This window comes from Apodemus sylvaticus, chromosome 13, assembly GCF_947179515.1.
Source record: "Apodemus sylvaticus chromosome 13, mApoSyl1.1, whole genome shotgun sequence".
Classification (NCBI taxonomy): domain Eukaryota; kingdom Metazoa; phylum Chordata; class Mammalia; order Rodentia; family Muridae; genus Apodemus; species Apodemus sylvaticus.
Genome location: NC_067484.1, coordinates 37347305 through 37363335, shown reverse-complemented (window position 1 = coordinate 37363335; position 16031 = coordinate 37347305). Strand labels below are relative to the sequence as shown.

The window sequence follows — 16031 nt, the reverse complement described above, 5'->3', positions numbered from 1 at the left end:
AAGATTCAGAGATGCAACAAAGCTTTCTCAGGACCAACCACCTGCTTGTGTGTGAGCTGAAACCCAGGTCCCTGAGATAACTTCCATCCCCTGTTTTATTTCTGGCAGGTGTCTTTCCTGAACAGGCCTCTTTAATTTAACCAGAAATTGGAAGCTTTCATCTGGGTAACACAGATGTGTAACCTGATCCACTAAATTCAACTCTTAGGGAGTACAAAGCCAAAATAAAGAAGTTAAATAGGACTCCATGGAGAAATACTTTGTACCTGAATCACACAAAGCAAGTACAGGAGTCATTTCCAAAGCAAAGTTCTAACTCACTACCCAACAAAGGAAGCATAGGAATTTTATTTAGGGGGTCCATACAGCTTCAGATAGAGGTGTGTAAACTTTCAGATAATGGGCATTTTAGGATTACATTCCCTGAGCATGCTCATTTTAAAATGATATACAAAACTGCCGCTCAGAATCCTCGATTTCAACAATAATATTTTAGCTGACAAAAAAGGAAAGGACAGTTTGAAACTGCTGAATGATGGCATCTGTCCATGAAGGTGCCTGCCTTGTTTAGACAGTAACAGGTTGACATTTGTTCTTGTCCTTTCTGACCATCCATATATGGAGGGTGACTTCACATGACTGCACAGCAGCCAGAATACACAAGTATTTTACAAGACCGCCAATGGCTTTACATATTTCCATCTCATGTTGGCTTCTTGGGTCCAATTGTTTGGGTGCTGTTTTTGTTTCTCCCATAATTTTGTTGAAGATATTTGCTGGCCCTTTCAGCTGTAAATCTTCACTCTCATCTATACCAATAATCCTTAGGTTTGGTCTTCTCGTTGTGTCCTGGATTTCCTGGCTGTTCTGGGATACAAGCTTTTTGCATTTTGCATTTTCTTTGACTGTTGAGTCAATGGTTTCTATGTTATCTTCGGCATCTGAGATTCTTTCTTCCATCTCTTGTATTCTGTTGTTGATATTTGCATCTATGGCCCCTGATTTCTTCTCAAGGTTTTCTATCTCCAAAGTTGTCTCCCTTTGTAATTTCTTAGAAGTTTCTACTTCTGATTTTAGATCTTGGATGGTTTTGCTTAGCTCCTTCACTTGCTTGTTTGTGTTTTCCTATAATTCTTTAAGAGATTTTTGTGTTTCCTCTTTCATGACTTCTGCTGTTTGACTCACTTTCTCCTGCATTTCTTTAAGTTTTTGTGTGTGTGTGTGTGTGTGTTTCTTCTTTATTGGCTTCTATCTCCTGAGCCTTATTCTCCTGAATTTCTTTAAGTGATTTTTGTGTTTCCATTAATCAGGTTTCTAGCTTATTCATGTTCCCCGGTATTTCTTTAAGAGATTCATTTATGTCCTTTTTGTGTTCTTCTAGCAGCATCATGAACAGTGATTTTAAATCCAAATCTTGTTTTTCTGATGTGTTTGCGTAATCAGGACTTGCTGATGTTGGAGAGTTTGGTTCAGACACTGCTATATTGCCTAGGTTTCTGTTAGTAGCGTTCCTGCGTTTGCCCTTTGCCATCTTGTTATTTCTGGTGTTAGTTGGTCTTGTATCTGGCTGGTATTTGTGGCTCCTGTGAGGCTATATGGCTATTTCTGCAACACTGGATGGCTGGGTTTCCCATGTTACAGATTGCTAATGTGCTGCCCTCCTCTTGGGTGTCCTTGCAGCCCTAGCATGCCTTGCCCCAGGTTTCTGTGTGAACCAGGTAGTGCCCGTTTGCTCCTTCAGCGAGTGCTGATGGTCTATGCCGCTGCGAGACCTTTTCGAGTGCTGGTCACTCTGCTGGGTAGCCTATTTCCCAACCGGGTTGGTGCACACAAGGCTAGCCTAGCTGCTGAGGCCCTGAGTCTAGGCAAAAGCCTGGCAGGCCAATGTCCAAGCAAAGTTCCCCACTGGCTATGACTGTCAATTGGTTCTGTCAGGTGGTGCTCCCTGAAAGTGTTGGGAGAGTCTGCTAGGAGTTTGAATGCATAATGACAACAACTAAGAATGGTACGTGTAGCAATGTGCTTAAAACTGGCTACAATGAAGATCTGAATTGTCATGCACACCCTCTTTGTTCTCCCTTCTTTCTTCCAGTGCTTTTATTTGCTTGAGATCATGGGTCAGCATGCCTCTTCAACTAAGAATAAGCACCAAGATTTGGCCTCCAGCTTTACTGAATATTTTAAGAAATTTAAAACAGGAAACAAAATAATTTCTCAGGAAATCATCACTTCAGTTGAATTAAGCATGACAAAAGGCAACATTCAGGAGGCAAACTCTGCAATCAGAGATGCATTAAAAGAAATCGATAGTACCCCACTCAATGTTGCTGTCACTGGGGAGTGTGGATCAGGGAAGTCCAGCTTTATCAATGCCCTGAGAGGCATTAGGCATGAAGAGAAAGGTGCGGCTAAAACTGGGGTGGTGGAGACAACCATGGAGAGACACCCATACAATCACCCCAATATGCCCAATGTGGTTTTTTGGGACCTGCCTGGGATTGGAACCACAAAATTCCCACCAAAAACTTATCTGGAGAAAATGAAGTTCTATGAGTATGACTTCTTCATTATTATTTCAGCCACGCGCTTTAAGAAAAATGATATAGACCTCGCCATAGCAATCAGCATGATGAAGAAGGAATTCTACTTCGTGAGAACCAAGGTGGATTCTGACTTAAGGAACGAAGAGGAATGCAAACCTCGAACCTTTGACAGAGAAAAAGTCCTGCAGGATATCCGCCTTAACTGTGTGAGGAAATTTAAGGAGAATTATATGGATGAGCCACTGATCTTCTTGATCTCTAATAGAAATTTTTCTGACTATGATTTCCCAATTCTGATGGACAAGCTGATAAGTGACCTCCCTGCATATAAGAGACACAATTTTATGCTCTCCTTACCCAATATTACAGATTCAGCCATTGAAAAGAAGCAGCAATTTCTGAAACAGAGGATTTGGCTGGAAGCCTTTACAGCTGAACTACTGAGTATCATCCCTCCACTGACCTTCATCTTGGACAGTGACTTGGAGATTCTGGAGAAAAGCATGAAGTTCTACCGCACTGTGTTTGGAGTGGATGACGAATCTTTGCAGAGTTTGGCTATGGACTGGCAAATGCCGCTGGATAAGCTGGAAGGCATGATGAAATCTCCTAACGTGTTCAAACTTACAGATGAAGAAACAGTACAAGAAAGGCTATCAAGATATTATGAGGAGTTCTGTTTGGCTAATGGGTATTTAGTTTCTAAAAATCTTTATCTTAGAGAAATATTTTACCTGAAATTTTATTTCCTTGACATGGTGATTGAGGACTCTAAGACTCTTCTCAAAGAAATATGTGTGAGAAACAAGTTGGTTTCTAAGTAAGCTGGAGTCCTGTAGCTGTCAAAAGATCAGAATCAATAACAGAAAAATAGGATGATGATATTGTAACACAATATACTGAGTTTATCCAGGCCATTCAGGCTTTATCCATATTTAATAATTATGTATTCACATTACTTATAGCAAGGGGATCAAATATGTATAAATAAGCTGATAGCTACAAACAATCTACTCACTTTGAGTAAACTCTCAGATCAAGTAATTTTACTTATACCCAAGATATAATTCACAGACCACATAAAGCTCAAGAAGAAGGGATACCAAAGTGTGGATATTTCGCTCCTTCTTAGAATGGGGGAAAAATACCTACAGGAGGAGATACAGAGATAAAGTGTGGATCAGAGACTGAAGGAAAGGCCATCCAGAGACTGCCCCACTTTGGGATCCATCCCATATACAGTCACCAAACCCAGACACTATTGTGGATGCCTCTAAGTGCATACTGACAGAGCCTGATATAGCTGTCTCCTGAGAGGCTCTGACAGAGCCTGACAAATACAGAGGTGGATGCTTGCAGCCACCTATTGGACTGTGCATGGGTCCCCAGTGGAGGAGTCAGAGAAAGGACTGAAGGATATGAAGGGATTTGCAACCCCATAGAAAGAACAACAATATCAACCAACCAGACCACCCAGAGCTCCCAGGGACTAAACCACCAACCAAAGAGTACACATGGATAGACCCATGGCTCCAGGTGCATATGTAGCAGAGGGTGGCCTTGTTAGGCATCAGTGGGAGGAGAGGCCCTTGGTCATGTGAAGGATCCATGAACCAGTGTAGGGGAATGCAAGGGCAGGGAGGCAGGAGTGGGTAGGTGGGTAGGGAAACACCAGCATAGAAGCAGGGGGAGGAGGAATGGGATAGGGGTTTCCAACTGGGAAACTTGGAAAGGGGATAATATTTGAAATGTAAATAAAGAAAATAATCCAATAAAAAATCAAAAAAGAAAAAAAGAAAAGGCTTCGAGTGCATTGGAAGGCGAAGTCCTTCCAAAGACACAGGCTGTACTTCAGGAGGCAAGGCCTCCAAATACATTACTTTGCACAGTTAAATATCAAATGTAATAAGAACATATAAGGTCTGTGAATGAACTGAGTGCTGAATAAGGGCAGTGTAGACTTACTGGATGGGAGAACATCCAGAAAAACAATGGGATCAGTAACACAGAGGGGGGGGGACTTTTGGTAGTTTTATAGGATGCATATGGTAGATATTTTATCATGAGTAGCAGAGTCTGTTTTTATTCTGGATATGAATCTGACTGCTCATATTCATATTATGTTCTGTCTTCTTAGATGCCTTGTCTCCCTATGGCTTGATGATTTTCTTTCCTTCTTTTAGACAGGAAGAGTAACTTTTATAACCCACAGTCATACATTCTGAAGACTGTTTGTTCCCTTCCAAAATAAGACACTGAGCTGAATCACAATACTGAAAAGAATTTCAAAAGACAGGTCACTTGAGTTTATGTTAAAGTTGGTCCAGATGATGGTCAACTGGAGAGACATGAAGAAAATCAAGAAAACATTTACCGGCTTGCCATAGTCATTGTTGGTAAGCCAATGACTAAAACATCAACTCATGAATACAATTCCCTGGGGAAACCATTCCAGTGATCTATAATGTCATATGTATTAAAGCTAAGACAATAAATATTATATAAGCTATAAGAGCTTAAAATCAAATATTGACCTACTTCATTGTAATAACAATATAAGAACAAACCCTGATGAATGATGTTCTGGAAAACCATTTACCTACAATGTGTCTAATTCAGATCTCAAAAAAATCAGCATGAATGTGCCACCCTGCAGTAACAATCACTATATAAACATTTTTAGCAATAATCAGCCCCTCACTCAGTATCAAGAAACTAAGGGGGGAAATTGTGTCTGGATTACATGTAGAAAAGATTTTGCTCAGAAGTTACAGCTTTCTGTGCATCAAAGAATTTACACAGGTGAGAGGTTTCACCTCACTGTACATCAGAGAACTCTAACTAGGAAGAAATCTTCTGACTGTTCCAAGGGTGGGAAAACCTTCTCTCAGGAATCATCCCTCATTATACATCAGAGCATTCATGCTAGAGAGAAACCTTATCTATGTAGAGAATGTGGAAGGCATTTCCCCTGAAGTCCCAGCTTATTATACATCACAGAGCTCACATGGGAGAGAAGACATCTGAGTGCACTGGATGTGGCAAAGCCTTCTGCAAGAAGCCGCACCTTATTATGTGTTGTGCTTTATTTGGCTAGATACTGAGGCCTAGTGAGGGAGCCTGAGCCTTAGCTCAAGTTAAGAGACCTGTCTCAGTCTCTTCCCTACTGGAGTGACTCAGCACAACCTGCTTAAGCCTACCTTAGCCTAGCTACCACTGATGTCAGATAACTTTATTAACTTTGCCAGTGACCCGATACCCTCCATCACCCTTCCCTGCCCCCTAGGTCATCTCATCCCTCCCAAAATCCCCACCTCCTTCCTCAACCCTGTATAAACAAGGAACAGATGAGATAAAAGGAGTCCCTGCTTTGTCAGACTCCCAGCTGGAGGCAAGAGATCTAAGCAGAGACACTCACCATCCTGCTCAGCCCAGAGGAGACCTGGCTGGACCTGGTTCTCTCCTCTTGCCAGGACCTGCTAGCAGAGACCTGGCAGACTGGTGAGAGGAGCACTCTCACACACATACACACACACACACACACACACACACACACTTGATGGAAGTATGCTGACATGCCAATCCATCTGCAGGTAAGTATATCCCCATAAATGATGGGGCAGTACTTTTAGGGATCCAACCCCCCTCTGCACCCTGAGCCCCTATATCTCCCGCTTGATCTCTGTAGCAGCGCCCCCTGGTCCTCCAGTGGGCCACTGCCTTTGAGACCACCTCCCTTGAAACCCAGAGACTCAGGGCCAGTTGGTCTGCCCAGAGGCCCATCCTGGCCTCATTGGCCAAGGCGGGGACAGAAGAGCAGTTCTAGACCCCACCACCACCAGGCATGTGTGGCCTGGAACACTGGATCTATGCTCTGGGAAGCAGTGCCCACATGAGTACAAGTGATGGTGCTACAGCAGCGCCTTCCCGCCACAGCTGTGGGCCCAGATGTGCAACCTGGCGCGAGGTAACTAAAGACAGCTGTGCACTGCATCACTGCGAAGCACATCACCATGTCAGTACACATTGGCCGGCTGCCTGACACAGCTGGTACCCAGCCTAACCACGGGCTGTGGTTGGCAGGGCTGGCAGCCGCTGCCTTTGGGTACATGCAGCAGATGGGCAGCGATGTGCAAAGGTCGCTTGAGGTAATCAGAAAGTGAAGCTCAAGGACAATTCTTTCAGGGAGCGAATCACAAGTGAGGCAGAAGACTTGGTGGCATTTTATTCCCCAAAGAAGTTACTAGAAGTTGACAGCGTTTTGAAGGAACCAATCCTAAATATCTATGACCTGACTCAGATCCACTCAGGCATAAATCTCCCAGTCCCTGACCCCATTCTCCTCACCAACAGCCACAAGAGACTGGATGGTCCCACTTAGAAGTGCAGGTTAGATGAACATAAAGAGGCCTTCCAAGCTCAGGCCTCAGAAACTCTCTTATCGCCTTCCCCAACACCCCCTCCTCCCACCCAGCCTGTCCTAATTTCTGGAGAAATCCAGGTTTGTGCAACATACTAGCACAAGAATAATAGTATGATTTTTGTTTCGTCTTCCCTTCTCTCCTTCGTTCGCTGTTTTACGTTTTATGATTTCTTCCTTTTGATAATTAGTGTTAAAAGCTGGAGAAACTTCATGGAAAGCAGTACTTCATGTATATATGTGTGTATACACATATATACTTGCACATGTGTGTGTGTTCATGTGTGTATAAATAGGTTGGGAAGGTCAAACCCATAGAAGATTTGCCTCCTATCTTGAATCTTCCAGAGATATCACTTCTTTTTTTTTTTTCTTTGCCTTTTTTTTTATTCGATATAATTTATTTACATTTCAAATGATTTCCCCTTTTCTAGCCCCCCACTCCCCGAAAGTCCCGTAAGCCCCCTTCTCTTCCCCTGTCCTCCCACCCACCCCTTCCGACTTCCCCATTCTGGTTTTGCCGAATACTGTTTCACTGAGTCTTTCCAGAACCAGGGGCCACTCCTCCTTTCTTCTTGTACCTCATTTGATGTGTGGATTATGTTTTGGGTATTCCAGTTTTCTAGGTTAATAACCACTTATTAGTGAGTGCATACCAAGATTCACCTTTTGAGTATGGGTTACCTCACTTAGTATGATGTTCTCTAGCTCCATCCATTTGCCTAAGAATTTCATGAATTCATTGTTTCTAATAGCTGAATAGTACTCCATTGTGTAGATATACCACATTTTTTGCATCCACTCTTCTGTTGAGGGATACCTGGGTTCTTTCCAGCATCTGGCAATTATAAATAGGGCTGCTATGAACATAGTAGAGCATGTATCCTTATTACATGGTGGGGAGTCTTCTGGGTATATGCCCAGGAGTGGTATAGCAGGATCTTCTGGAAGTGAGGTGCCCAGTTTTCGGAGGAACCGCCAGACTGATTTCCAGAGTGGTTGTACCAATTTGCAACCCCACCAGCAGTGGAGGAGTGTTCCTCTTTCTCCACACCCTCTCCAACACCTGCTGTCTCCTGAATTTTTAATCTTGGCCATTCTGACTGGTGTAAGATGAAATCTCAGGGTTGTTTTGATTTGCATTTCCCTAATGACTAATGAAGTTGAGCATTTTTTAAGATGCTTCTCCGCCATCCGAAGTTCTTCAGGTGAGAATTCTTTGTTTAACTCTGTACCCCATTTTTTAATAGGGTTGTTCGGATTTCTGGAGTCTAACTTCTTGAGTTCTTTATATATATTGGATATTAGCCCTCTATCTGATGTAGGATTGGTGAAGATCTTTTCCCAATTCGTTGGTTGCCGATTTGTCCTCTTGATGGTGTCCTTTGCCTTACAGAAACTTTGTAATTTTATGAGGTCCCATTTGTCAATTCTTGCTCTTAGAGCATACGCTATTGGTGTTCTGTTCAGGAACTTTCTCCCTGTACCAATGTCCTCAAGGGTCTTCCCCAGTTTCTTTTCTATTAGCTTCAGAGTGTCTGGCTTTATGTGGAGGTCCTTGATCCATTTGGATTTGAGCTTAGTACAAGGAGACAAGGATGGATCAATTCGCATTCTTCTGCGATACTTTATACTGTTTGTGGCTATTGTGAAGGGGGTCATTTCCCTAATTTCTTTCTCAGCCTGCTTATCCTTTGAGTATAGGAAGGCCACTGATTTGCTTGAGTTGATTTTATAACCTGCCACTTTGCTGAAGTTGTTTATCAGCTGTAGGAGCTCTCTAGTGGAGTTTTTTGGGTCACTTAGGTAGACTATCATGTCGTCTGCAAATAATGATAGTTTGACTTCTTCCTTTCCAATTTGTATCCCTTTGGCCTCCTTATGTTGTCGAATTGCCCGAGCTAGTACCTCAAGTACAATATTGAAAAGATAAGGAGAAAGGGGGCAGCCTTGTCTGGTCCCTGATTTCAGTGGGATTGCTTCAAGTTTCTCTCCATTTAGTTTGATGCTGGCTACCGGTTTACTGTATATTGCTTTTACTATGTTTAGGTATGGGCCTTGAATTCCTGTTCTCTCCAAGACTTTAAGCATGAAAGGATGCTGAATTTTGTCAAATGCTTTTTCAGCATCCAATGAAATGACCATGTGGTTTTGTTCTTTGAGTTTGTTTATGTAGTGGATTGTATTGATGGATTTCCGTATATTGATCCAACCCTGCATTCCCGGGATAAAGCCTACTTGATCATGGTGGATGATCGTTTTGGTGTGTTCTTGGATTCGGTTGGCAAGAATTTTATTGAGTATTTTTGCATCGATGTTCATAAGGGAAATTGGTCTGAAGTTCTCTTTCTTTGTTGGATCTTTGTGTGGCTTTGGTATCAGCGTAATTGTGGCTTCGTAGAAGGAATTGGGTAGTGTTCCTTCTGTTTCTATTTTGTGGAATAGTTTGAAGAGTATTGGTGTTAACTCTTCTTTGAAGGTCTGGTAGAATTCTGCACTGAAGCCATCTGGTCCTGTGCTTTATTTGGTTGGAAGACTTTCTGTGACTCCTTCTATTTCTTTAGGCATTATGGGACTGTTCAGATGGTCTAGTTGGTCCTGATTTAATTTTGGTATTTGGTATCTGTCAAGGAAATTGTCCATTTCCTCCAGATTCTCCAGTTGTGTTGAGTACAGGCTCTTGTAGTAGGATCTGATGATTTTTTGGATTTCCTCAGTTTCCGTTGTTATATCTCCCTTTTCATTTCTAAGTTTGTTAAGTTGGATACTTTCTCTGTGCCCTTTGGTCAGTCTGGCTAAGGGTTTATCTATCTTGTTGATTTTCTCAAAGAACCAGCTCCTGGTTTTGTTGATTTTTTGTATGGTTCTCTTTGTTTCTACTTGATTGATTTCGGCCCTGAGTTTGATGATTTCCTGCCTTCTACTCCTCCTGGGGGAAATAGCTTCTTTTTGTTCTAGGGCTTTCAGGTGTGTCATTAAGCTGGTAATGTATGCTCTCTCCATTTTCTTTTTGGAGGCACTCAGGGCTATGAGTTTTCCTCTTAGCACTGCTTTCATTGTGTCCCATAGATTTGGGTATGTTGTGTTTTCATTTTCATTGTGTTCTAAAAAGTCTTTAATTTCTTTCTTTATTTCTTCCTTGACCAAGGTATCATTGAGTAGAGTATTGTTCAGTTTCCACGTGTATGTGGGTTTTCTGTTGTTTCTGTTGCTATTGAAGACCACTTTTACTCCATAGTGATCAGATAGGAGGCATGGGATTAGTTCTATCTTCTTATATTTGTTGAGGTCTGTCTTGTGACCAATTATATGGTCGATTTTGGAGAAGGTACCATGAGGTGCTGAGAAAAAGGTATATTCTTTTGTTTTAGGATGGAATGTTCTATATATATCTGTTAAATCTAATTGGTCCAAAGCTTCAATTAATTTCATTGTGTCCCTGTTTAGTTTTTGTTTTCCTGATCGGTCCATTGAGGAAAGTGCAGTGTTGAAGTCACCCACAATTATTGTGTTAGGTGCAATGTGTGCTTTTAGTTTTAATAAAGTTTCTTTTACATAAGAGGGTGCCCTTGCATTTGGGGCATAGATGTTCAGGATTGACAGTTCTTCTTTTTGTATTTTTCCTTTGACCAGCAAGAAGTGTCCCTCAGGGTCTCTTTTGATGACTTTGGGTTGAAAGTCAATTTTATCTGATATTAAAATGGCTACTCCAGCTTGTTTCCTGAGACCATTTGCTTGTAAAATTGTCTTCCAGCCTTTTACTCTAAGGTAGTGTTTGTCTTTGACCCTGAGGTGTGTTTCCTGTAAGCAGCAAAATGTAGGGTCCTGTTTACGTATCCAGTCAGTTAGTCTGTGTCTTTTTATTGGGGCATTAAGTCCATTGATGTTAAGAGATATTAAGGAATAGTGATTGTTACTTCCTATCATTTTTGACGTTATTTTTTAAATTTGAATGCTTAACTTCTTTTGGGTTTGATGAAAGGTTACTATCTTGCTTTTTCCAGGGTGAAGTTTCCCTCCTTGTATTGGTGTTGTCCTCCTATTATCCTTTTTAGGACTGGGTTTGTGGATAGATATTGGGTAAACTTGGTTTTGTCATGAAATATCTTAGTTTCTCCATCTATGGTGATTGAGAGTTTTGCTGGATATAGTAGTTTTGGTTGGCATTTGTGTTCTCTTAGAGTCTGCATGAGATCTGCCCAGGACCTTCTAGCCTTCATAGTCTCAGGTGAAAAGTCTGCTGTGATTCTGATAGGTCTTCCTTTATATGTTACTTGGCCTTTTTCTCTTACTGCCTTTAGTATTCTTTCTTTGTTTAGAACATTTGGTGTTTTGATTATTATGTGACGGGAAGTATTTCTGTTCTGGTCCAGTCTGTTTGGAGTTCTGTAGGCTTCTTGTATATTCATGGGCATCTCTCTCTTTAGGTTAGGGAAGTTTTCTTCCATAATTTTATTGAAGATATTTGCTGGCCCTTTAAGTTGTAAATCTTCAGTCTCATCTATGCCTATAATCCTTAGGTTTGGTCTTCTCATTGTGTCCTGGATTTCCTGGATATTTTGGGTTACAAGCTTATTGCATTTTGCATTTTCTTTAACTGTTGAGTCCATGGTTTCTATGGAATCTTCAGCATCTGAGATTCTTTCTTCTATCTCTTGTATTCTGTTGTTGATATTTGCATCTCTGTCCCCTGATTTCTTCCCAAGGCTTTCTATCTCCAAAGTTGTCTCCCTTTGAGTTTTCTTAGTTGTTTCTACTTCTGATTTTAGATCCTGGATGGTTTTGCTTAGCTCCTTCACTTGCTTGTTTGTGCTTTCCTGTAATTCTTTAAGAGATTTTTGTGTTTCCTCTTTCATGACCTCAGCCTGTTGACCAAAGTTCTCCTGTATTTCTTTAAGTGTTTTTTGCGTTTCCTCCTTGTTGGCTTTTGTATTCTCCTGGATTTCTTTCAATGATTTTTGTGTTTCCCTTGCAAGGGCTCCTAACTTTTGATCCATTTTCTCCTGAATTTCTTTAAGTATGTCCTTCATGTGTTCCTGTACCAGCATCATGACCAGTGATTTTAAATCCAAATCTTGTTTTACTGGTGTGATGGGGTATCCAGGACTTGCTGGTAGAGGAGAATTGGGTTCAGATGTTGCCGTATTGCCTTGATTTCTGTTAGTGACGTTTCTGCATTTGCCTTTTGCCATCTAGTTCTCACTGGTGTTAGTTTGTCTTGTCAGTGCTGGACTCACCAGTGCAAGCTGCCCCTTCCCCGTTGGCCTCTGGTGCACACCTCTGTAGACAGGGTGCTGCTGCCCAGGCTGATCAGATCCCAAAGCAAGCACCCGAAGGCTCCTGCCGGGGCCCGCTGGATTCACTGGAGCACACCGACTTCTCCCAGCTGGCCGCCCGGAAGTCCTGCTAGCCTCTTGCAGGACTTGGAGATGTGGTGCGGCCGCCCAGGCTGATCTGGATCCGGAAGCGGAGAGAGTTTAGCTGAGGGCTTCCGCCTGAGGCCTTGCCCCAGATTTTGTCTGTGGACCAGATGGAGCCCGTGTGCACCCCCAGGGAGTGCTGACGGTGTATGCTGCTGTGACCTCCCCTGTGTTCCGGTCACTCCGCTGGGCAGCCGATCCCCCAACTGGGCTGGTGCACACAAGGTTAGCCTGGCTGCCCAGGCCCTGAGTCCAGGCAAATGCCAGGGAGGCCAAGGTCCGAGCAAAGTTCCCCTAGGGCTATGACTGTTAATTGGGTCCGCCAGGTGACCCAGATGGCGGGCGTGTGCGCCCGCACTCCCTGAAAGCACTGGGAGAGTCTGCTGTGCTAACAACCTCCTGGGCGGGTTGACACACAGATGGCCCACCAAGCCGCCCAGTTCTTGGGGTCAGTCCTGTGCCTTTTGGGGCCTAGACTCCTGCTTTGTTAGCCTCAGGCTATGCCTGTTACGGGTCTGCCCGCCAGAGCTCTCTGTCGTCCTGCAGGCAAAATGGCAGTACGCGCGCAGGCCCGGGCAAAAAACCTCCTGGCTGGGTTGGCACCCCGATGGCCCCCCCGAACAGCCCAGGGCCTGGGTGCAGGCCAACGCCCGTCGGGCTCAGACCCCCGCGGTCTTGGCCTCGGATTATGTTTGTGTACCTCAGTCTGTCCGATCTCTGGAGTCCGATACCAAGATGGAGATGATCCTCTCCTGACTGGTGGGAGGCCCAATTGAGATATCACTTCTTAAAGCCTTTATATTCAGCGCACCAGCCCCCAGCTTTTAACCTGAGAGTTGGTCTCTACAGTTAGCCTGCCAGTGAGCTCTCAGCCACTTCCCTCCCAGCCTTGGTGAGCTCCAAGTTGATGGGGGAGAGGAGAGAGTGGAGAAAGCTCTTCTTGGTCTCCTCTTCCCACCAATTCCTCATGACTCTTTATCAACAAAAAGCCTCCAGACAGAGAGGAAAAAGAAGAAATCTACAAAGTTTAATAACGTTTCTCCTGCTCCTTTCTTCTCCCGGTTAGAGCTGTCCCTACAAGCACCTGTCCCCACAGCACAGGTGGAGGCATCTGGATCCAGGGGGAGACCAGGGCTCCACACCTATCACACTAGCTGCTTCCAAAAACAAAAGCAAAAGGAGGAGTCTCTACCCCACACCGTCAATTGAAAAAAGACATTATTTACTTTAAATATTTTAAATTTTTCAAAAGAAAGTCCCCATTTATCTCCCATTCAAAAAATTGAACCTCTTCCATTTCTTATAGCTCCATATAGGTCAGGGGAAGAGACCCACTGACTGGAGAGAGGGCCAGACCTGCTCTTGACAGCCGGAAGAGGGTTTGGCTGTGTGTTCCCCCAAAATGAAAAAAAGACTAATCTAGACACTAACCAGAGACATAAAATACTTGCCCCAATGGAGGGATGATGATAATATTCACTCCAGGGAAATGCATAGCCCTGAGGCCCCTCCTTCTGCTTCCTCCACAGTCTTATCAGAAAAAGAAAAAAAAAAGAATGAAGATTCCCCTGCCAGTGACAATGAAGATCCTCCAGAAGATTGATGGGGGATTGGACAATCTGCTCCAAGAAGACTTAGAGAAGAGAAGGAGAGAGTTTCAAGACAAGACAACCCACTGTGGACTGGCCTCCATGGCTTCCTGCCCTTTCTACTTCCCCTCCTTTGTCTCTTCCTCCTTCTCATTCTGCCTCTCACAGTGGGGCAGTGCTTAATTAATAAGGTCACACAATTCATCCAACAGCATTTAGAGGCCATAAGGCTTAATCAGGTCAAGGTCCATTATCAAAGGCTCTCTTCCTGAGAGTCAATATCAACATATGATTGGCCCTTGGAGCATGAGAAACCTCCCTCAGTTCTCCATTTGACCCATGATGAGTAAGATCTCAGATGTGCTGAGACAACCTAAGACAGGTCATTGAGCAGTCCCCCAAGCAAGCTTGATACATGGTATCCAGAGGCAGGTAAGACCCTGAGGCAGGGAACAACCTAAGGGAGGAGACATGTGACCAGCTCAAAAGAGAAAGGGGGAGATTTGGGGCCTTATTCAGCCAGATACTGAGGCCTAGTGAGGGAACCTGAGCCTTTGCTCGAGTTTAGAGACCTGTCTCGGTCAGTCACTTTCATACTAGAGTGACTCAGCATGACCTGCTTAAACCTGCCCTTGCCTAGCTACTGCTGATGTCCAATAACTTTACTGGCCCTCTCAGTCACCCCATGCCCTCTGTCACCCTTCCCCACCCCCTACACCATCTCACGCCATCAGAAATCCCCACCTCTTTCCTCAACCCTATATAAAAAAGAGACTAATACAATAAAATGAGTTCCTGATTTGACAGACTCCCACCTCAGAGTCATTACTCTCCAGAAGCAGAGGATCTGAGCCCAGATACTCTCCATCCTGTTCAGCCCCCAGGAAACCCAGCAGGACCAGGTTCTCTCCTCTTGCCTGGACCTGCAGGAAGAGAGCCAGCAATATACATAAAAAAATTCAAACAGGTGTGAAACCCTACACATGTGCCCAATGTGAAGAAGCCTTCAGCAGGAGATAGAACTCACTGCGCATCTATTGACTCATATTGGGAAGAAAACCCATGACTGTACTGAATGCAAAAATACATTATTCCAGAAATCATAGCTTATCCTACATCATAAGACACATACTGGAGAGAAACCTTATAAATGCAAAGACCTGGAAAGCCTTCTGTCAGAAGCCACATCCTTTTGGACATCAGAGGTTTCTCACAAGGAAAAAAAATCTATGTATGTGCAGAATGTGAGAAGGCTTTCTTTCAGAAATTTCACATCACAGGAAATCAGCAAGTTGCTACTGGAGAGAAGCATTACATATGTGCTGAGTGTGGACGGCCTTTTCTAGAAGTCATACTTTGTCCTAAATCACAGAATTCACACAGGAGAGAGACTATATCAATGTGCTCAGGGTGGTACCTGCCACATAATAATCAAAATGTTAGATGTGCAGAACAAAGAAAGAATATTTAAAGATGCAAGGGGAAAGGCCAACTGATGTATAAAGGCAGACCTATCAGAATGGTACCCAACTTCTTAAGAGACTCTAAAAGCCAGAAGAGCCTGGGTAGATATCTTGCAAACTCTAAGATACCACAGATGTCATCACAGACTACTATACCCAACACTCATCATACATGACTTTTTTATCATCGTAGATGAAAAAAACAAGATATTGCACACTAAAACCAAATTTAAACAAAATCTAGCTTAATTTCATTAAGAAATAAGAACACTCTATATCAGATAACTCATACCATGCCACAGGTATAATAAACTGACTAAAGAATAGCATTTAGTTTTTGATCAACTTAATAATTACTAGAAGCATGAATAATATGATCAGTTTAGGAGGAAAATATTTATAGATAAAACTCTGCAAGGGGATTAATATTTCTAGTGTGATAATGTCTAACTTTTGCAGCGATGATAAATAAGATTATAAATGTGGAGCAATGTAATATGTTATATAAGTTTATTATAAAGGTATGAACTCATCAATTGAACAAGCATGTATACTGAAAATTGTCAATTCATATATTACTTCTCCTACATTATGAT

General features: G+C 43.0%; 1 protein-coding gene across 2 annotated transcripts in view; it reads left to right on the top strand.

Annotated features, from left to right (window-relative positions):
- The window catches only part of LOC127664063 (interferon-inducible GTPase 1-like), a 71285-nt gene that overhangs the window by 13183 nt on the left and 42071 nt on the right, over positions 1 to 16031 (top strand). The window contains exon 2 of one of the 2 annotated variants that reach the window (XM_052155948.1): positions 2093 to 2662. The exons of the other annotated variant lie outside the window; for it this stretch is intronic. Within the exon in view, the coding sequence (XP_052011908.1) occupies positions 2114 to 2662 (549 nt within the window). The 5' untranslated portion in view covers positions 2093 to 2113. The remainder of the gene's footprint in view (positions 1 to 2092; positions 2663 to 16031) is intronic. 2 annotated transcript variants of the gene reach the window in all.